Source organism: Camelina sativa, chromosome 5, assembly GCF_030686135.1.
Source record: "Camelina sativa cultivar CO46 ecotype springtype chromosome 5, ASM3068613v1".
Taxonomy (NCBI): Eukaryota; Viridiplantae; Streptophyta; class Magnoliopsida; order Brassicales; family Brassicaceae; genus Camelina; species Camelina sativa.
The window spans coordinates 5203954-5226839 of record NC_141884.1 but is presented as its reverse complement, the minus strand read 5'-3'; the positions used below and the strand labels follow the sequence as shown (position 1 = coordinate 5226839).

The window sequence follows — 22886 nt, the reverse complement described above, 5'->3', positions numbered from 1 at the left end:
ATTAATATGTAGTATGGTAATCTTAAACAAGAAATGGCAAATTAAATCCACAGTAATTTAAGGACTTGTGAAAGCTAAGTGTATGTATCAAGTCCTTAAATTACTGTAAAATTTAGTTGTGTTTACGACGTTGTTTTGAAAACATCATCGTTTTAGGAAAACCCTACGCCATAGTTGAAGCAAAGCAGCATACCTCCCGGTGGAATTTTGAATCTCTCTCTCACCAAATAAGACGAGCTTGGAGAAGACGAAGACGAGCTTGCAGAAGAGGAGAATGGAGGATTCCATAATGGAAGAGGAGAAAATGGAGTTTGGAGATGATGACAACCTCTCAATGGAAGTTTTCATCAGCTCCAAGTCATGTAGTTCTAAATGATTAAGCAATATAATCTGCGGAAAAAAACAATATAATTAATCTACTAGTTTCAAGTGAGGGTTTATGATAATGATAAAAGGGTTTATTTCTAGGAAACTGTATTTTTTATACCAAAATACATTAATCAAAAAAAACTTATGATGTATTATTACCAAATTTTGATTTAAAAAAAAACATGTTACCATTTATGTGATATTCTTGTATATTATGTATTAAACATCATCTTGATAGACAACACAAACAACATAGTTTAAAATTGTGAATTATTGGTTTAATTTTTTTTCAGTTCTTGAAATGTTTAAGCATACTATAAGCAAAACATAAGAAAAATATGAGCAAAACATAAGAAAATATAAAATATTATTTTTTTGAAAGTGTATATAATAAAAAGTTGTGATACATTTTTTATCTACAATTGACTGACATGTGGTTTTTTAATTGGTGTTAGTACTTTGAAGAGAAAAGATAAAAGAGGAAAAGAATCATTTTAAAATAACTTTCTTTTAAAAACTTTAGATATGTGTACTCCATTTTAAGTTAATAATTTCAAACGGTTACAATGATTTTTTCTGATAATCTCTCTTAAATATAATTGAATAAAAACAGTTTATTGGTTCTAAATATTTTTCCTGAATATTACTGATTAAAAAATAATTAGTGGAAATATTATTGATTGAAAATTAAATATGTGAAATTTTAACTCACTGTAATTTTTTGCGTAAATGTGATGAGCATTGTATAGTATTTAATTTTGACAACATTTCTAATTTTAAAAAATTTACAAATTATTCCTAAATTTCACATACAAAATCTACTATAAAAAAAGATCAATACTTGCTGAAAAAAAAAACAATATTTGAAGTTCAGTGGCGGACGTTATGGTATAAAGTATTATTTTTTTTGAAAATATATAATAAAAAGTTGTGATACATTTTTATCTACAACTGAGTGAGATGTGGTTTTTTAATTGGTGTTAGTACTTTGAGAAAAAAAGATAAAAGAGGAAAAGAATCATTTTAAAATAACCTTTTTAAAAAACTTTAGATATGTGTACTCCATTTTGATATACTAGACCCATTTTATAAAAGACTATACATGGTTTATTAATTTTGGTATTTTAAGTTAATAATTTCAAACAGTTACAATGATTTTTCTGATAATCTCTCTTAAATATAAATGACTAAAAATAGTTTATCGGATTAAAATATTTTTCCTGAATATTACTGATTAAAAAATAATTAGTGGAAATATTATTGATTGAAAATTAAATATGTGGAATTTTAACTCACTGTATTTTTTAGGTTAATGTGATGAGCATTGTATTGTATTTAATTTTGACAACATTGCTAATTTTAAAAAATTTACAAATTATTCCTAAATTTCACATACAAAATCCACTGTAAAAAAAAGATCAATACTTCTACATGCTGGAGAAAATAAAGATCGATTTAATATTAGTCCATGCATGAATCATGATATGAATCTATGAACTCAGTCGCATTGCCGTCTCAACATATATTGGTTATCATATCCGGATTAGATGTGGTTTACCATGGTTAAATCGGTTAAGCTACAACAGTGTATGTTTACATCTCTTTGTTTGTTGTACTCTCTTGTCTGTCTCTGTCCTTTAAGTTCAATAAACGAAAAAAAACTTTCATAACAAACCAGTTTAGTTTCTCTCAATGGAATAATCTATATAGCAACCTAAAAAAAAAACAGGCTTCTTACAGTAATCATTAATCAAGGTAATCAATCTGCAAACCTTTCAATTGAAAATATTTGTGGAGCAACAAGAGTAGTTGAAAGCAGATTTTGTTCCAAATTCATTGACGTAAATGGCCAAAATAAAGTAAATGAGAAAATGAATAGAAGTTTTGTAACATAATAAAAATAAACTAAAACTTTGTGTAAATTGAGACAAAGCAGTTTAGAAAAGCGTCACTCCTACAGAATGCTTCTAGACTCCTAACTTTTCAAATGCTTCAAGTCTCGACTTGTTTTGATCAAACCGACGCTTTTCTAAACTGCTTTGTCTTTTCCTCTTGCCTCGTGCAGGTTTCTTGATTCGGACCAAACTTGGCACGTAAGAGCCGCACCCATGTGGCCAACATTCTCTGTCTACATCTACTCCGATATCAAATTTTCGTACGTATCCAGCCTCTCCAATGATGATAAATGTTCTGCGATCATACTCATCTTCAAAACCCATGGCGAGTTTCTTCTCCTCGTCGATGAAGAAACCTCCATATATACATGGGAGATCATGTAGCCTAGTCCCCGTCTCCATTCTCAAGAACTTGCTCCACGACACCATTTCGACATCAATCTTAGTCGTAATCCATATCTCAAACTCATTCCATTCTGTTTCGTAGTGCTGAAACAAAGCTGCAAGCTTCTCTTCCCTAACACAAGATAAGGTCACATATTCATATTCATGATCCCAAACGCTAGGTGGTAGAGCTAAAAGCGGTCCAAATCTCTCTCTTGTAAAATCGAAACAGATTATGTGATCGACAAGATCACTATCATTATATAAATTCCTCTTTGTAGCACACCAATAAGTGTTTCCTTTGAAATTGACACCAAGGGAACCAAACATTATGCACCAATTTGGAGTGACATCAAGACTTGTCCATGAATCAGAGTCAAAATCGTATATCTCATACCAAAAAAATTGGTTTTCGGGTGCTTTGCTGAAATAATCTATAAACCTCAAGAATTTAACTCCAGAACAAAATTTCTTATTCTCGTATCCAAGAGCATAACTGAACCTGTCCCATCCCTTTGGACGATGAGAGTATCTTGGTTCGATCCACCTTGTTTTCCCGCTATACGGATTCCAAACCACAAACTTACTATCGTCGTCTTTGAAGATGCATAACAATAAACCCTCACAGTGAAAGACTTGAGATATCTTGACTTGTTCGTCAAAGAGACGACTAGGTTTACGTTTAAACTTTATAGATGGATTAACGTCGTCGACGACTAACCTCATTAAATGAACATCGAAATTCATCATCGCGATCATCGTAGGCTCCTCTTCTCTTGTTTCTTTTTTACCAATGTACAACTTCCTAAAGCTCCTACTTTTGGATAGAGTGTTCCAACTTTTGCAAGCAAGTCTCACTGCTCTCAAAGATTTCAAAGGAACCCTACAGAAGATCTCCTCTATCAAAACGCTTGGAAGATTGGAGATCATCGTCGTCACTGTTTCAAATTGCAACAATGGTTTTGTTTTTTTTTTTCTTCTGATTTCTTGCGGCATAGGGAAATGAGAGAGTATACACACACACCAATGGAAGATACACAAAAAAACCTAAATAAAGTTGGGCCAATCGTGGGCTTCAGGATATAGTTAGGCTTTTAATGATGATATATTATTACTCGAGACAAGAATGGTGAAACTAATCTATAAGTCATGGAACAATAGGGGTGAACCTCTCCATTCACCTCATAATAAAATAAGGCAATAAAATCTGTATACATTATTATAAAATTAAAAAACTTAAACCGCACTTTAATAAACCCAAACCGACATATATAAAATCTAAACCCTAACCATCTCACTTGTGAACTCAAACCGCATATATTTTCGTTCTACTTATAAAATCTAAACCCTAACTATCTTATTTGTGAACCCAAACCGAGATATAATTTCGTTCTAATTGTGAAATCTAAACCCTAACATCTCATTTGTGAACCCAAACCGACATATTATTTTGTTCTACTTGTAAAATCTAAACCCTAACTATCTCATTTGTGAACCCAAACCGACATATAATTTCGTTCTAATTGTAAAATCTAAACCCTAACCACCTCATTTGTAAACCCAAACCGACATATAATTTCGTTTTAATTGTAAAATCTAAACTCTAACCACTTCATTTGTAAACCCAAACCGACATAATTTTATTCTAAGTTTAAAAATCTAAACCAAGCCAATATTTAACTTTCCTTAATTAAAACTATATAGAATTTGTTTCCTTAATTTGGTTTGCTTTTTAATTTAATTTTAATTTATTTTTGAAATAAAATATTAGATGGAAGATTCTGATTGGCTGAGAGAAGAGGGGGTGAATGGAGAGGTTCACCCCTAGGGGTGAACCTAAGTATTTTTCTAAGTCATGTCTTACATAGCTTCCAGCTTTATGGTCTCTATCTTCTTACTTACGCTGTTGAACTGAACTAGTGAAATGGCAAGATCTTCATCGTGGCACTGAATGTCAAGTTTCCTTAGAAAATATAGAAAATCTCAAGCAGAAATACGCAATGGAAGACCTAGGAAATTCACAATCAATGAGCTAGCTCTTTCCAACTCCATAACTGGTGAGCCTATGCCTCAAGCTTACAGATTCGTTATTAAAACCGTAGCTAAAACACTCTCAGCGTGAGAACATTGCATCTAGTTCTCAATCACCTTGAAATCTCTGAGAAGTTTATTAGAGTCGGATAATTTAAAGGGACAGCTTGTATATATATAGAGATAAGTACTCTGTTTTCTAACTTCATGTATTTCTTCTCTCTCATATCTCAATCAATCGTAATAGTCTTTATAGCAGCTTGAAAAACTAGGTTTCTTTACATAGTTATACTCAAGGTAACTAATCCGGAAAATGAAAAGATTTGTGAAGCCAAGAGGCCCAAGACAAGTGATTGAAAAGCATATTGTGTTCTTGACGTAAATACCAAGAAATATATTTATTTCTTCTATTGTTTTGTAACAATATTATAATTTAGGCTTTGAAAGTTGCTTGTATATGAATAAAACCTCTCAGAAAAATCTTTGGAAAAATAAGCAAAAGATCTACTATAGGGTACTCAAACTTAGGGCGGAGTCTTTGCCTAGCCCTTGATATCTTTTTTATACACCTCAGCTACCACAACAAGCAATATATCCTTCTACTGCATCATCCCGTTTGTAAATTGAGACTAATCATCCCTTTTTTTTTTCTCCTTTTGAGCATCCTCATACGGTAAAACCAATATGATTTTGCTTCTTCAATAGCTTGTCAAATGCGGCAAGTCTCAACCTGTTTTGATCACATAGACGCTTTTCTAAATGGCTTTGTTCTATTCTTTTGCCTCGTACAGGCTTCTTGATTTGGATCACACTTGGAACATAAGAGCACACATCTGGCCTACATAACTCATTTGCAGGTACTCCAGGATCCAATTTTGTTACGTGTCCAGCCTCTCCACCTACGTTAATATATCTTTCGCGAAGGCCGCGATCCTCACATTTATATTGCGTACCAAAACTCATGAAAACTTTCTTCTTCTCGTCAATAAAGAAACCAATAGGAAAATCTATCTTACGGCTCGGATCCACTATTCTCAAGAACTTGCTCCACGACACTATTTCGACCTCAATCTTAATTGTAATCCATATCTCATAATCATATAAATCGTGGTGGTGAAATAAAGCTGCAATCTTCTCTTCTTTAACACAAGATAAAGTCACATATTCATAGTGACGATCCCTAACGCAAGATGGCAGAGGCAGAAGCGGCCCAAATCTCTCTCTTGTAAAATCAAAACAGATTATGCGATCCGTAAAACCTTCTGCGCTTCGTTCTGCTGCACACCAGTAACTGTTTCCCTTAAGAGAAACGCTACTGCTTGAACAATATATCCTCCAGTGTGGAGCGACGTCAAGAGTTGTCCATAAACCAGTATCAAAATTGTAGATTTCGTACCAAAAAAATTGCTCTTCGGGCGCTCTTGCAAGAAAATCTACAAACCTCAACAATTTAAGGCTACGACAAGATTCCTTATCCTCGTATCCGAGACCATAAGAAAATGAGTCCCATATGTATGGACGGTGAGAGAATCTGAGGTTGATCCATCTTGTTTGCCCCAAATACGGATTCCAAACCACAATCCTAGTAACGTCTTTCAAGATGCATAAAATTAAACCCTCATAGTGGAAGAGTCGATCTATGCTTACTTGTTTGCTCGGGAAGCTAATTTGACCTTTATGCTCTATAGATGGATCAACTTCGTCGACGAAGCCGCTCATTAGATAGAGATTGTTAGGCATCATGGCGATCATCATAGACTCACCTTTTCTTGTGGCTTTGCCAATGTGCTTCTTCCTAAAGCTCTCACTTTTGTATAAATCGTCCCAACTTTTGCAAGTTAAACGCACTGCTTTCATGGATTTCAAGGGAAGCCATGAAATAATCTCCTCTATCAAATATCTTAGAAGATTGGAGACCATCGTCGTCGTCATCGTTCAAAATCACACAACAAATTTTTTACTTTTTATTTATCTTTGTTTACTCTGATTTCTTGCAGCTAAGGTAAAGAAAAAAATAAATACAGTTTAGTGTTATCCGTGCAAACTTTACTACTAATCCCCATGATTAGGCGCTGATCAGCACAGAACTTTAGCCATCATGAAGCACATAAGTCTACGCTATTTTGATTTTACTACTAATGATATAAACATTGCTTCTTCTACACGTTTTGACAAATGTGTAAGATATGCACTTATCTCCGAAGTTGCATCTTCTCCCAAGAAACTACTCAAGAATTGCTGACGATTACATACACTGTCGCCTCATGATTGGCCAGAAGCAAAATAAAAAAATCAAATGCGTCGGACCCATCTAGTCTCTTCGTTGAAGAAGTCGTGGCAACGTCGTGTTGACAAGTCGGGAACAAGTAAAAGATCTCATCTTAATTTCTTGCTTCCAAATCTTTATTTTTTTTTAAATATAAACCTCTTTTTTGTTCCCTTCTTCATCAGATCTTGAAACATACTTTTAAACAAGACAAAACAAAAGAATACGCTAGAAGCTCAAAAGATTTGACCAACTTTTTTATTTCTGTAGTGATTGTGAGAATAATATGCCTATGGGGAAGAAACATCTTAGCATCAGCTCTCTGAATTACCAATCCGAAGACAACAACTGCAAGAACAGTCTCTTCTTCGGATTGTTCGATGACCATGAATCCACAAGGCTAAGAAGTGGGAGTATGAAGAGACAATACAGCGACATGGGAGATAGCTACCACAGAGTTTATGAAGAACAAAACGATGATGTTGATTATAATGGAGATGGTGATGGTGACGATGATGAGAGATCAAAGATGGACATGAAAGTCTTAATGGTATTGGAGTATATGAGAGAGCTTTACGTGGGACAACTTCAGCTGCTGAAAGAGATGTTTCCAGGTGGAGCTAAAGACGAGTTTGTTGGTTTTTTTAACAAAATTGGTGACGCTGTGTCCCAAATCAAACAAGATTCTCGTCCTCCTCCTACAAAGTCAATGACCATGCAGAGGAGTCTCAGTGCTCGTTCGCCACGTTTCACCTCTAAAGGGGTTAATTTGGGTCCATCAGATCTAAGAGATGAAAGGTTTAAAGTCACAACGGTTAATGCTGGTGGTGCGGGTGGAGCTGGAGGTGCTGCCGGAGGAGATAAAGGTGGCTCGACAGCTGGTCAGGGTCAGACCAAGAAGTAAGTAGTCAGGATTTTGTGACATGTGTGACCATGGATGATCAAATGTTATGACACTCAGGGGTTTTGCATGAAATGTGAAAAGTGTGATTTAAGACTTTTGAGTCAACTTGGGGATTCCTAGTTTTAAAGGTGGATTTCAATTTCTCTATTCAATGATACTTCTTTTCCTAGTTGGTGTTGTTATATGTTTTTGTATTTATGGAGATGAAGTATCAGACTCATCCAAAGGTATAAGAAACTAGGATCAATTAGCTTCGTTTATTTATTCTTTTGGAGTTTGACTCTCATCTTCTGTTATGTTCTTTCAATTAATAAGAAAACCTTTGTGTGCACGATGATCCTTAACTGTAATAATATTATTTTTTTAATTTACGTCAAGAATAGCTGCAAATTAAACAATGACTAACTTAGCTGCGTTGCATCACATTACCTATATTGTATTTACAACACTTACATGTAAGAAGTTGACAAGAATTTGTGCGTTTCAGTGCATATTCCCTCTCTGTGCAGCCACAACAAAGACCATTAGAATCGGAGACGCAAGCAGAATCACATATAGGAGTGTCTCATCTATACCCATTGCCTCTCTTTCATTATCCTCTTGCGCTTTATAATTCACATTATCTTTGACAAAGGCTTCAAAGTAGTTCTGATAACCAGTGTTTCCCTCCATGTAGCTCGACCCCTTCACCTTCAGCATCTCCATTGCCTACAAGTGTGTTATGAAAAACCCTCACATTTTTAAGAGAAACTGTTTGCCTAAATCAGATGATAGAAAACACTACGGGAAGCCAACACTTCTTTTTATCAGTAAACACACAATAAGCAAATCAATAGAGTTGAATGGCACTTGTCCGATCTCAGTCAGAGAGAAAACACAAGTTGTGTTACACTTGTGCTTAGTAGGTATAAAACTTTTGGGAGTGATTTGTGTTACCTGGAAACTGAACATGAACTGCCTCGCTTTCTTGCTCACTCCCGGATTTGGGTGGGATAGAAGCTTCTCATACATGCCCCTTGCCTTATCTTCCCTGTCAGTCACTCCACAACAACAAAGGCACATGAGCCAATAAATACTAACCAGTAGTCAACAAGACTACTTTTGAGAATATCTTAGAACATTCGCAAATAACCATCAACTTGGTAAGTATAACAGGGAAGCTTCAAGTATTTTGCGGTTTCCTTGGGAAGTTTTAGAGCTTGAGAGAGTTTTGCGACAATGATTTACAAATACGAATTTATATGAGGCTATTAAAAAGTCAAATATTCATGAAGAAATACTTGTCACCCTGTAGTTGCATCAAGAGAAATACAAAGAGAGAAAAACTTACTTTCGAAGTGAATCCTGACATATAGACCACTGCAAAGCCGCTTGTCCATGAAGCTCACTCTGCACAACTAAACTCGTACCTAGTTAAGGTCACATCTACTGGAGCGAACATAAGAACATACAAGTAACATCATCTTCTGAATAACTACTTCTTTCGGTATCTAGGACTAGGTGGATCAATGGATTAAGATGTCGATAGAATATCACATAACAAGGTAATGCAAAATAATTAGGTTCTTAAAAACCTTATAGATTGAATGGTTGGTTGTAATATAAGATAGTTGGATTCTTTGCTCCACATACATGCTGCGGATAGATAGTAAAGAAGTCTCATGGAATCAGAACGAGTGAGGCATATGCAGAAGAATAGTTGTATGAGTAGATTAATGCAGAAACATAGACATGAAATAAAAAAACCAGATTTGGAAAAATTACCTTAAAAACTATTTTCTCCATGACCTTTTCATAGTATGGCAAAGCTTCCTTGAGTTTCCCCGAATCCATAAGAGAGTTCCCTTTCTCTATTGCCTGTTATAATTAAAGAAAGTGTTAAAATTAAGGGAAGAAGTAGATGAATGAGCAAAACAATTCTAATTTCTAGCTATCTTGATGCACAAATAGATGCAGAACATGCCTGTAGATAGAGTATATATTTCTATCTAGTTTTTCTCCACTCAAATCAATTTTTTAAAAACTTTCTACGAAAACGTGGCAACGTGTAAATCTAACTTAGCTATTAAAATAAGAGAATCTGCTTGAGAAAACAGGAGTCATAGTTTCAGTTGAACCCATATACTTGATATGATCCTATATATAAGATTCTAAAGAAAGCAACTTAAAATTTATAAGATATAGCTTGGAGCATTCTCATTGAGAGCAAATTTACTCTGTAAATGAGATTTATTTTTGCGATATTACATCCAAATTTAAAGCTTCCAAATTAACTTCAGCATCAGGTCTGTCCTCAAAGAAGAACAAAAATGTCTTTGGAGTACCTTCTCACACTCAAGTTTGAGTTTGGGATCAATATTCAGTCCGATTGATTTCTTGTAGGCAGCGAGCATTTTCTTTGTCTGTGCTTCTCTCGCAATCCTCTCTTCAGCGGTTTCAACTGAATCCCCCGGTTGGAGAGTCCTTCCACCACCAAACTTAAACAAAAAAAAAAAGTATATATCTCTATCCTCAGGAAAGTATACATTCCACCAAAGTTAAGATGCAAATTCTTATAGCTAAAATTAGCCCCAAGCTCATAAATGGATTAGTTTTAGTCTTTTAGAGGTTCAAGTTGTTCAGAAACCTATTGCAACTGCTACTTGGAATTTGGAAAACATAGTGTTGTAGGACATATACATGCATTCCCTTATCATTTAGTTTAAAACGAGGAATAAATTTTTGCATACCGTCAACAAGAAACGAATTACTCAAACAATTCAAAGAGCTATCTGTATCTTTTCCCATTTCAGAATACGAAGTAACAACCATAGCCAAAAATCCAAAATGTACTTATTGCTAAAGGAAATCCATGAAACCTTTCTGTTACTCCTACCTTTAATAATCTGTAGTAATTGGCTCTACATACCCTAACTTAACAACATTGGACAAGCAACTTTTCCCCCCCTTTGAGTTCTTAGGTACAACTAATCCAGATGCATAAGACATCTATTTAGATGGGCCAATCACATACCGTCTTGGAGATGTTGCTAGGTCTTGGGAAAACTCCCCACGTTGAAACTTTGGGCTTATACACATCAGAGTTTCCATCTCCTTCTTGCTTGACATCATTCTCTTTCTCCGCAAATCTTGTTTTATCACCAACAATAAACTCCACCTCAGGTAAGTCTCCTCCTTCAGGAAGATAGTCTACAACAGGAACAAGTCCAGCTGGAAGCCCTCTTGTGCTTCTCTTATCAGCAAAGCCAAGCCCCATGAAATCAATACTGGAGACTTTCACCTCTTTCTTCTTAACATCATTATCTTCAACAACCTTATTTGATGATCTAACAAGACTTTGCTCTGTACTACCTGAAACCCAAAAGAATCAAGCTCTCCGGATCATGTTTTGATTACATATTAACATATGTAAGTCAAATAAATATTAACTTTGCACATATTGACACCATGAACAAGCACTTCAATAGTCAAAGACTTCACTTCTAAATCATATAGAAAACCAACCTTTACAATAAAATCAACCCATATGAATGATACTAAAGCCAATTGGGAAAATGCATTGAACTACAAACTCAAGACTTGTGAACAAAAAAGATATGGTTTTTACTTTTTACTGAACTGGGTTTAGGTTCCTCGACAACATCAGTTCCAAGCTCTTTCCTTTTCTTATAATCATTAGCTTTTTGCATAGCAGCCTTAACCGAGAGTGGCAATACTTCATCACTAGCATTTTTATCTCGCTCTTCTACCTCTGATTTCGATTTCTTATAAGCTTCTGCTTTCTTCAAAGCTAGCTTCACGGGATCGACGTCGACCTCAACCTCCGACGAGCGTTCCGACGAGGACGAGTTGCTCCGAGTTCGGAAAACAGAGAGTTTCAAGGATGTTGGTTTTGGAGATGGAGACGAGAAGAAAGAGGGAGTATCGGCTAGTGGAGAAGAGAGCCAAGAGTGGTTGAAAGAAGCCATGGATTGGTGAAGAGAAGAGCTGGTTAGCCATTTCTGGGAGTGGCCAAGAGGGTTAATCACACACCCGTGGATGCAACCATCACCACCCATACATTTCATCATTTTCCATGTAAAAGAATTGTTTTACCGTTCAATTTTTTAGCTCGACCAATTGTTAATTCTAATCGGTTTAGTTTGGTTCAATTCAATTTTTCTATTCACACAGTCTTATACATTGATAAATTTATTATTTGAGTTGATAACATTGATATATATATATATATATTGTAATAAATTTAAGTTGATTTGATCTAATTGCACAATACTGGATTTGGTTTGGTTTGTTTAGTACAAATTATTGTTTTTTACTCATAAGAAATTCAGTTTTGTAGCTCAATTTTGGTTATATTTGGTTAAATTTGGCTTGTTCAATGTTTATGCCAACAATTATAGGATGTTAAAGATAAAAGTGGAAGTTTGTATAGATATTTGCATAATATGGATATGAATTGACCAATTTATGATTCAAATGGTTTGATTTGGTTCAGTTCAGTTTTTCTATTCACAAAATCCTTAATTTATTTCCTTATACATTAATAAAATTAACTATTAAGTTGATAACATTGACTTGCAATTTTTGGAGTTAGAATGTACCGATTATTTGATTTTTTGTTTGCAAAATATTCTTAGCTTTTAATCTTGATGAAATTGGGAGTTTATATATATATATATATTGTCCAATTTCGATTCAAATCGGTTTAGTTTGGTTCAATTCAGATTTTTTTTTTATGAACACAATCCTTAATTCATTTCCTTATAAACTGATTTTACTATTGAGTTGATAACATTGATTTGTAATTTTCAGAGTTATAATAATTGACAATTTTTTTTTTTGTTTACAAAATACTCTTAGTTTTTAATCTTGGTGACATTGGAAATTTGTATAGATATTTGCATAAATTATATATGAACAGACCAATTTTGGTTCAAATCGATTTAGTTTGGTCCAATATTCAGTTTTTTATGCACACAATCATTAATTCATTTCCTTATAGCATTGATTTAAGGAAATGAGGGGTGTTGCTAGTCTGAACGAAATTCCATTCATCATATTTTGTTCCTTTTGTTTTGACACTTTGATTCTTAGGTTTGTTCATTTTCTGTTCTTTTTAACACTGTTAGGTACAAATATGAGAGAAGTTGCTAAAATCAATCTGCCTATATTAACATACTCAATAGGAGAAGAGTCCACGGTACCAAAAACATCTTTCACCAATTATTCATCCCTCCTTCTTGTGGAGAAAATTAAAAACATAATTGGCCCAGATCTATTCTTACGAATAGAGAATTCATTTATGGGTCCTTTGATCAAGATGTATAATAGAAAATTTCGATGTTCTGCAAAAATTATTCATTTTCTTCTCTCAAAACGGTTTAAGACGAAGAAAAAGAACGAGCTGTGATTTCATATAGGCGGACAGCCTATGAGGTTCTCTATACGAGAATTCCATATGGTCACAGGCCTCCAATGTAGTGGAGATGATCATGCAACTAATGCAGATAATGAGGCCAATCAGTACCATTCATTAGCAGACTTGCAAACACGTCTACGGCGTACAAGTAGAGAAGTATTGGATGAAAAGGTATTTACTGGGAATGTTGATGCTCATAGAAGGTATATTTCTTGCAAGATTCAAAAATGGTGGCAGATTCCCAGATTCCAATCTCCAGAAAGGACTAGATTCACTAGATATGAATTTTTGTTTGCAAAATACTCTTAGTTTTTAATATTGATGAAATTATATTAGATGAATAGTAATGAATTATCAGATTGTTTGATCTAATTGCACAAAATTTGGATTTGGTTTGGTTAATTTGGTATTATAGGTTGTTAAAGATGAGATTGGGAGTCTGTATTTATTAATTAATTTTTCTTACTAATATTATTGCTACATTCAGTTCAGCCCAATATCGGCCCAAGTCCAGCTGAAACTAAACTAGCATCATTCGGGTCGGTTCGAGTCGGGTTATAAACACCGCCTTTATCTGCGACGACGATGATATTCACCTCCGCGAGGCTTAAGCCCTAAAAATCCCCAACTTACTCTTTTCTCCACTCTCTGAGCCTTCTTCGTTCTTTGTATGTCGCGTTGATTCTCACACTTCTCTCGAGCAACGAGCTTTCGCGTGAGAGTAATGACGAAGGTCTATGGAACCGGAACGTACGACTTCAAGCGCCACAGAGTGGCTGAGTATCCACTGGAGTTACCTAGCCATCCCGCTGAGAGGCCACTAGAGTCAAAACCTGGATCTAATTTGCCGAGCTCCATCACTTTATCTGAGATTCAGCAAGATAGGTTGACGAAGATTGCTGAGGAGAGCTGGATTAAGACTGGCGGCAAGCTGCCTGAGAAACCGTTCGATCCGGAGGTGGTGAAGGAGATTTATGTGACGGAGCTTAAGGTAATTAGTGGTCGTAAACCTGTTCCACTTCAGCGAGTTATGATTCTGGAAGTGAGTCAGTACTTGGAGAACTATCTTTGGCCTAATTTTGATCCTGATACGGCTACGTTCGAGCATGTTATGTCGATGATTCTTATGATTAACGAGAAGGTAACTAATCTTGCTCTCTTTCGTATTTAACTGTGTTGCATATGGTGAGAGCATTATTGTTTGACATTGCTTCTTCACGCTTTGTAGTTCCGGGAGAATGTAGCAGCTTGGATTTGCTTTCATGATCGAGACGATCTGTTCAAGAAGTTTCTTCAGAAGGTTCTTCGTCTTAAAGAGGTTTGTGGTCTACCTTTTTGTTTTGGTTTTTATGATTCTAGTGTTGTTTGAGATAATCGCTAAATGTTAGGCCAATCGTATATTCATATTGTCTTTTGCTTACCTTTGTAGGGAAGAGATTTGACTATTGCTGAAAAGACAAATTATTTGGTCTTCATGATTAATGCTTTCCAGGTTCGTTCTGTTTCTTGCATAAATTTTGTTATATATGTAGCAAGTACTTGTAGAATGCTGCTGCACATGGCTCAAGAATAGAAAATACATGATCTAGTAACTAGTAAGCGGTCTTCGCGGACCATATAACTGTGTGCTACTCAGTGAAAATGTCTGTCAAGATATTTATTCCACGCGGACAACCTTTGAATTCATGCTTTTGCACAATTTATATCCTTGTGCTATATTTATTTTCTTCAATATTCTTAACTGTGTGATGATGTTACAGAGTTTGGAAGACGCGGTGGTTAATGAGATCGTTCTAAGTGTAGCAGGATTACAATCTTGGCACAGTTTGTCTTATGGACGTTTCCAGGTAGGGGATACCTTCACATGGATTTTTTTAAGGATGGTGAAATATTTTGTAGTTGCTCTGATATCATCATTGATTCCCACAACTGTAGATGGAGCTCTGCCTTCAGCCTGATTTAATAAAAAAGTGGAAGAGGTCATCAAAGAAATGGGCAGCGGAAGCAAAGTCAAAGGGAGAGAAATTTGATCTATCCTCATCACCTGAAGCAAATTTTGTTCGAGGCCTAATAGAAGAATTCGTTGAGGTATATAGGCCTGTTTTTATTGGCTATAGTGTTCTATGTTCTTCAAATAATCTTTCGCATAATTATACAAAATTCACATCGTTCTTTCTAGGTGCTTGATCACGGGGTTTTTGCGGATGAAGTTGATGATACCGCTGGATCTCAATTGGCAGATGATTCTTCTGTCTTGTATTGTGAGAGATTCATGGAATTTCTCATTGACATGCTGAACCAACTACCAACAAGAAGGTATAAATATTCCATACGATGCAAGTTATTTGTATAATACAAGGTCAAAATATGTATTCAGCGTTTTAAGTTTTTTTTTTGGTCCTGATAATATCTAGTTCTTAGTCTTGATACGCTGGGTCATTTGCTGTCCATTCCATTACTATTCATTGACTGGACCCTATTTTTTTCTATCTTCCTCTTGATTTTCACAGATACCTAAGACCTCTTGTGGCAGATATAGCTGTTGTTGCAAAATGCCGACTGAGTGCACTATACAAACATGAGAAGGGGAAGCTTTTCGCCCAATTAGTTGACTTGCTACAATTCTATGAAAAGTTTGAGATAAAGGACCATGATGGGACACAATTAACTGATGATGAAGCACTTCAATTTCATTACGATCGTTTTATGGCATTTCAGCTACTTGCCTTCAAGAAAATACCTAAGGTATTGTCCTGGTAATTATGGTTGATTATAGATAGTTGGTTCTGTGTTCTAGAAAATTTGTTTTGTTTCTGTTGGATTTGAAGTCATTGTTCTACTTTCTTCCTTATTCTCTAATATTTTTGGGAGGGACTCTTCCCCAATTCTTACATTTGTTGTTATCTTGTTTGTTTCAGTTGCGGGATCTGTCTTTGGCTAACATTGGTTCTGTTCACAAGAGTTCTGATCTTCGGAGGAGATTGTCAGTGCTTTCTCTTGAAGATTTAAGGGATGTTGTCTGCTCAAAGGTATATATCTGGAAAACTTATTCTTGGAGGTTCACAAGTGAATCTTTTTTATCTTAGCGCCTCCGTGGGGATTGAGGATATCATTATGGAATCTTGCTAAGGTCTTATAGTTGTGAGCTTCAGTGAATACCGTTGGCAAAATGGTTAGCAAGAATACAATATAAAGTCTGAGTGACATGCTAAAGGATCTATGGGTTGAATCAAAATGTAGACGTTTAATATCTGCTTGTGTAAATTCCCATTGTAGTATAATATTACGCAGAGTAGTGTGAGAAATTAGTGAAGAGATGAATTTGTGCCGGTAGAGATTGGACGGGAAATATGCAACTGTATTTAAAAAATATATTTCTGTTTGCCTTACAGTTTCACTTACGGCCACCTACGGCGGTTCTCACTTTTATTTACTTTTGTGCAGCTCAAACTGGTTTCAGGACATGATCCTTGGGCGGATAGTAAGGATTTTTTGACTGAGGTCGTTGTCTCCTCTTTTGAGAAGCAACAGTCTCAGAAAGAAGCCATAAACGCTCTGCCTTTGTACCCAAATGAGCAAATCATGTGGGACGAAAGTGTTATTCCAAGCATTAACTATTCTGGGGAAGGTTGCCTAGCTCTTCCAAAGCTTAATCTTCAGTTTCTAACACTCCATGATTACCTCCTTAGAAACTTTAATCTCTTCCGTCTGGAATCCACCTATGAGATTCGTGAAGATATACAGGAAGCTGTGCCCCATCTTCTAGCACACGTAAACAACGAGGGGGACACTGGATTTCGTGGTTGGTCACGAATGGCGGTTCCGATTAATGATTTCAAAATCGCTCAGGTGAAGCAGCCTAATATTGGAGAAGAGAAACCTTCATCTGTGACTGCAGAAGTTACTTTCAGTATTAAGAGTTACAGATCACAGATAAGATCTGAATGGAATTCTCTTAAAGAGCATGATGTATTGTTTTTGCTTTGTATACGCCCTTCATTTGAGCCATTAGGTGCAGAGGAAGCTGAGAAGGCTACAGTTCCACAGAAATTAGGGCTTCAGTATGTTCGTGGTTGTGAAATCATCGATATCCGCGATGAGGAGGGTAATCTGATGAATGATTTTACTGGAAGAGTTAAACGGGACGAATGGAAGCCCCCTAAAGGTGAAATGAGGACTGTGACTGTTGCTTTAGATGCTGCACAGTATCACATAGATGTTACAGACATTGCTGAAAAAGGTGCTGAGGATGTGTATAGCACGTTTAATGTGCTAATGAGGAGAAAACCAAAGGAGAACAACTTCAAGGCTATTCTGGAATCTATCAGAGATCTCATGAATGAATATTGTATTGTGCCGGAGTGGTTGCATAATGTTTTTCTTGGGTATGGGAACCCTTCTGCTGCACAGTGGCCTAATATGCCAAACCTGTTGGAAACAGTCGACTTCAAAGATACTTTCCTTGATGCAAATCATCTCAGTGAAAGTTTTCCAGATTATGAGGTTAGTGATTATATTGTTGGTATATTATGTGTTCTCTAGAACTGTTCTTTTTTTTCATGTCTCTCATAATTTGTGCATATTAGGTGTCTTTCACCAATGCTGATGGTGCTGAATCTCTGGATCCAAGGCCTCCGTTTCGAATCACCCTTCCTAAGACACTAAAAGGGAATTCTGCTCTTTCTGGAAATAAGATATCTGAAGTCAATCCAGCAGACAATGTTAATATGGTGGATGCTTCCCCAAAGGAGAAACTTATTGTTGAGGCATATACCCCACCTGACCCAGGGCCTTATCCTCAGGACCAGCCGAAGCAGAACTCAGTTAAATTTACACCTACACAGGTACTACTTCTTTCTACATCCTAAGAGCGTATGCTGATTTGGTTTTCTAAACTTGTCAACTTTTAGTTATTTTTGCTATTTTCTTTGAATGGTGAGAAATTTATCCTCTTAGTCATATGAGAATACTATTCATCATCTTAATGTCGCCTTATTGTGTTTGATATAAGACACTTAATAACCTATATAAAATTGGGCCTGTTCTTTCCATTGAATCGTGAAGTATTTAGTTTATTTTGTGTCTCTTTGATCGATTTGAGTTGAATAATATTGTTCCCATGCCATTCTATTTTATTTAGAGAATTCACCTTATCAAAAACATTTTTCCCCTTTATGGTGGGAGCTTCCCTTTCTTCTGAAAGAGAAAATCTACCAAATATTTATGGCTTGGATGCAACTTGTAATTAAACCGTGTCTATGCCTACTATTTTCGTGCAGGTTGGGGCAATTATCTCTGGTATTCAGCCGGGGTTAACTATGGTGGTCGGTCCACCGGGTACCGGAAAGACTGATACAGCAGTGCAAATCTTGAATGTTCTTTATCACAACTGTCCTTCTCAAAGGACCTTAATAATTACCCATTCAAATCAGGCTTTGAATGATCTTTTTGAGAAGATAATGGAGGTACCACTTTCATCTTCTTTGCATTTGTTATTATATGGAGTAATATTTAATGGTTTACATGTCTGACGGAGTTCTGAGAGACTAATGCTACATGGATTTCTTTTTTCAGAGAGATGTACCAGCGCGGTATCTACTTCGTTTGGGTCAAGGTGAACAAGAGCTTGCCACTGATCTTGACTTTAGCAGACAAGGGCGTGTCAATGCCATGCTTGTTCGGCGTCTGGAACTGCTCAATGAGGTTGAGAGACTAGCAAGATCTCTTCAGCTTCCAGAAGATGTAGGATATACTTGTGAAACAGCGGGGTATTTCTGGTTGCTTCATGTATACTCGCGCTGGGAGATATTTCTCGCTGCTTGTGCAGGAAATGAAAACAATCAATCTTTTGTTCGAGATCGCTTCCCGTTCAAAGATTTCTTCTCAGACACCCCAAAACCTGTCTTTAGTGGGGAGTCATTTGAGAAAGACATGAGGGCAGCTAAAGGTTGTTTCTCTCATCTCAAGACTGTGTTCCAAGAGCTAGAAGAGTGTAGGGCCTTTGAACTACTCAAGTCAACTGCTGATAGAGCAAATTACCTGATGACCAAACAAGCGAAAATTGTAGCAATGACGTGTACTCATGCAGCATTAAAAAGGAGAGACTTCCTTCAGTTGGGGTTCAAATATGATAACTTATTGATGGAAGAAAGTGCTCAGATTTTGGAAATCGAGACTTTCATACCAATGTTGCTTCAGAGGCAAGAAGATGGTCATGCACGACTCAAGCGCTGTATATTGATTGGTGATCACCACCAGCTACCTCCCGTAGTGAAGAATATGGCTTTCCAGAAATATAGTCACATGGATCAGAGTTTGTTCACGAGGTTTGTTCGTCTTGGTATTCCTTATATTGAGCTCAATGCTCAAGGAAGAGCAAGGCCAAGCTTAGCTAAACTCTACAACTGGCGATACAGAGATTTGGGAGACCTTTCTATTGTTAAGGAAGCACCCATCTTCCACAGGGCAAATGCTGGACTCTCATATGAATATCAATTGGTAGATGTGCCTGATTATGAGGGGAAGGGAGAATCAACACCATCTCCATGGTTTTATCAAAATCAGGGAGAAGCTGAATATATCGTCAGTGTCTACATATACATGAGATTGTTAGGATATCCTGCGAATAAGATATCAATATTGACTACATACAATGGTCAGAAGCTCTTAATCCGTGATGTTATCAACCGTCGATGTGCTCCCTATCCTTTCATTGGCCCGCCAAGCAAGGTAAAATATCCTACTCAAGTATTTATAAGATGCTAATATGATAGAGATGGTATGATGACTTGTAGAATACTGGTTAGTATGAGAATACATTTTGTGTATTATATAATTAAGACATTTAGGTTGGGATTTGGTTTTCTGGTATATATGCCCCCTCCGTAAGAAAGGTATCTGAGAGTTACTTCTGTGTTTTGACTTTTTGTGTTTTGTTTCCTCAGGTGACTACAGTGGATAAGTTCCAAGGACAGCAGAATGATTTTATTTTGCTGTCTCTTGTTCGGACACGCTTTGTGGGTCATCTACGTGATGTAAGAAGGTTGGTAGTTGCAATGTCACGTGCTCGGCTCGGTTTGTATGTGTTCTGCCGCCGTTCTCTCTTTGAACAGTGCTATGAGCTGCAACCAACGTTTCAGCTTCTTCTTCAAAGACCCGATCGGCTAGGACTCAATCTTAATGAGAACACAGCTTATACAGATCGCACGGTGGAGGAAGTTGAAAACCCTTATTTTGTTCATGATGTTGAAGAGATGGCACACATAGTTCACGATAGGATGAACCAGTTCTACCAGGTAATGACACAAACTACTTGCTTGGATAACAACTAATATTTTGTTTCGAAACTGATTAGTTTCATGCATTGGATAGGCACAAGGAGTATATGAGCAATACCAGAACAACATGCCACAGATGGAAGATGGTAATCAGGACATGGAGAGTGATTCAGTAGTAGGAGCTGTAGATGGTGATGAATCTGAGAAAAATACGCAGCAGCTAAACCAAGCCCCAGACAAAGACGGTGAATCATCAAAGGAGGTGGCTGGAATGGAAGTGGACAATAATGGATTTAGCAGTGAGAATGGAAAGGCTGATGAGAATTAGGACAAATCAAACTGGGAATATATCAAATTTATCCCACTCGGAAGTTGATAAGTGAGTTGATGTTTATAACAAATGAGGGCATTTGTAGCTACTTTAAGATATTTTTACTCAATTTTGAGTAAATTCGAATTTTTAAAATCGAATTGACAATATGCTGGAGAAAACGACTCCATTTTGTTATATCAAAGCTAAAAAAAGGAATATTTACCTAAAAGTTATGATCCATTTTTGCATTGAATCTCTTGCGGAACAGCGGAAGAATCAAAAAAATTACCTCAATTCAAACTCATAACCCAAACCTATAGAAATAATAATATAGGAAGATACTGTACTGGATAAAAAATTCATGGGCTTTTTTACCTCTTCCTTATCTCATACTACTCTTTCAATATATAATATATTTTTTTAAATCTAAAAAATTTCATTGAATTCGAAATATCATGCTATTATTATTTAACTAATTCATATTTTCGATGGCGAACAGATAATATTTTTTCTGGAAAATAAAAAACTCATTGGCGCCAAGCGCAAGGGAAAAGTAGCAAAGTCTGACAATTCCTTATTCACCGACTTTTTGTAACTTCTTTTAGTTTTCAAATTTTCTTGTCCTTCTTTGATATGTGATATTAATTCTTAAGTAAATTGAGATTATATTATTCATGCAAGTAAAAATCTTAAGTAATAAGACAGAGCTGGGAGTTTTGTGTGAGTTGTTTGTTTTTTGGTTAGTTAAATGTAGATTTGATTTGATTGAAACGGTTCAAAATGGAGTTTAGAATACAATGCATCTATACTAGTATTTTTGCAGCAAGTTTTGCTCAAAAATACTTTTTGGAAAGTTTTTGCATTTAATGCATTGACTTTAATATTAGTTACCAAAAATTTCAAATTAATTATAAGTAAGATTTTAAAAAATAAGGAAATTTTTCTACCTCATTTAAATATATATATATATATATATATATATATATGATTCTTTTTCATTTTTATTTGAATTTATATTTTAATTATTTTGAATTATTCAATAATACATTTATTTAATAAAAATTGTGATTTTTTCCTGCATATGATGTAATACAAATTTTTTAAAACAGACATATATTACTCAATTTACGGATATAATATCCCACATCGCCTAAAAAATTTGGGCAATGATTTAGAGTCATACTATAAAAGAAACCAAAATGATTCATAATACAAAAATTTTGATTTATCAGGCATTCAAACTTAAAAAAAAAATATTTGGTTTATTCCGAATCTTTATTAAAGATTTTTAAAATGTTAAATATTATAAATATTTATATTTTATAAAAGGTAAATTATTATAAATATTAATATTTTTTAGAAAGTTAAACTTTATAAAATGTTAAAAATGTTAATAATATTTAAACGTTCCTGAAGTTTCAAATTTATAAAGTTTAAATATTAAAAGTATTTCAAATTTTTTAAAAGTTTAAAGACCTTTAAAATATTAATAATATATTTAAACTTTTACGAAACTTCAAATATGATAAATACTCAACCGTTTAAGAATTCTAAGTATTATAAATATTTAAACTTTATAAGAAGCGCCAATCTTATAAAATGTAAATGGTTACAATCTTAATAATTAACATAGCAACTCAAGCTAATATTAATAATACAAGACAATAAATATAAAAAGTTAAGATGATATAGTGCGAGTTAAAATATCTCGGGACGGAGTTATATAGCGGGACGGGTTTGTCGATATTTACATAAATTTAAAATATCATTAAATTGGTGTTACACGGGTAAAACATCATTTTATTATTTTGTTAACACTATCTGTAACAGAGAATAAACATATCAAATTAAATTGATTAAATAAATATTATGTAAAAAGCAAATTATATTGTGGTATTATATGGTTTAAACTTTAAATCATAAAATTAAAAATTATTATATAATTATAACATATTTAACCAACAAATAAAATTTATAATTTAAATGTTTTAGTTATAAATAATTTGCACCGCGGTGTACCGCGGGTCC

General features: G+C 35.1%; 3 protein-coding genes and 2 pseudogenes across 3 annotated transcripts; 2 read left to right on the top strand and 3 right to left on the bottom strand.

Annotated features, from left to right (window-relative positions):
* Nucleotides 1-2336: 2336 nt before the first annotated feature.
* Nucleotides 2337-3584, bottom strand: LOC104788919 (F-box protein At2g38590 pseudogene; annotated as a pseudogene).
* A 1553-nt stretch (nucleotides 3585-5137) lies between these two features.
* Nucleotides 5138-6611, bottom strand: LOC104785618 (putative F-box protein At5g41510 pseudogene; annotated as a pseudogene).
* A 520-nt stretch (nucleotides 6612-7131) lies between these two features.
* LOC104785617 (uncharacterized) lies at nucleotides 7132-8180 on the top strand. The gene has a single exon (XM_010510875.2). The coding sequence runs from the start codon at nucleotides 7232-7234 to the stop codon at nucleotides 7847-7849; it is 618 nt and encodes a 205-aa protein (XP_010509177.2). The 5' UTR covers nucleotides 7132-7231; the 3' UTR covers nucleotides 7850-8180.
* A 152-nt stretch (nucleotides 8181-8332) lies between these two features.
* On the bottom strand, nucleotides 8333-11847 carry LOC104788918 (uncharacterized). Its single transcript, XM_010514682.1, has 7 exons — nucleotides 11469-11847; nucleotides 10863-11200; nucleotides 10174-10326; nucleotides 9614-9706; nucleotides 9180-9238; nucleotides 8786-8879; nucleotides 8333-8557 (listed from the first exon to the last, which is right to left on the bottom strand). The coding sequence occupies exons 1-7, from the start codon at nucleotides 11815-11817 to the stop codon at nucleotides 8333-8335; spliced, it is 1311 nt and encodes a 436-aa protein (XP_010512984.1). The 5' UTR covers nucleotides 11818-11847.
* Nucleotides 11848-13790: 1943 nt separating this feature from the next.
* LOC104785616 (uncharacterized) lies at nucleotides 13791-21087 on the top strand. The gene is made up of 14 exons (XM_087513155.1): nucleotides 13791-14409; nucleotides 14497-14586; nucleotides 14698-14760; nucleotides 15029-15115; nucleotides 15204-15356; nucleotides 15448-15584; nucleotides 15779-16013; nucleotides 16187-16297; nucleotides 16713-17771; nucleotides 17855-18112; nucleotides 18548-18733; nucleotides 18843-19997; nucleotides 20213-20563; nucleotides 20640-21087. Exons 1-14 carry the CDS (start codon nucleotides 13993-13995, stop codon nucleotides 20871-20873), a joined length of 4536 nt encoding a protein of 1511 aa, XP_087369281.1. The 5' UTR covers nucleotides 13791-13992; the 3' UTR covers nucleotides 20874-21087.
* Nucleotides 21088-22886: the final 1799 nt, after the last annotated feature.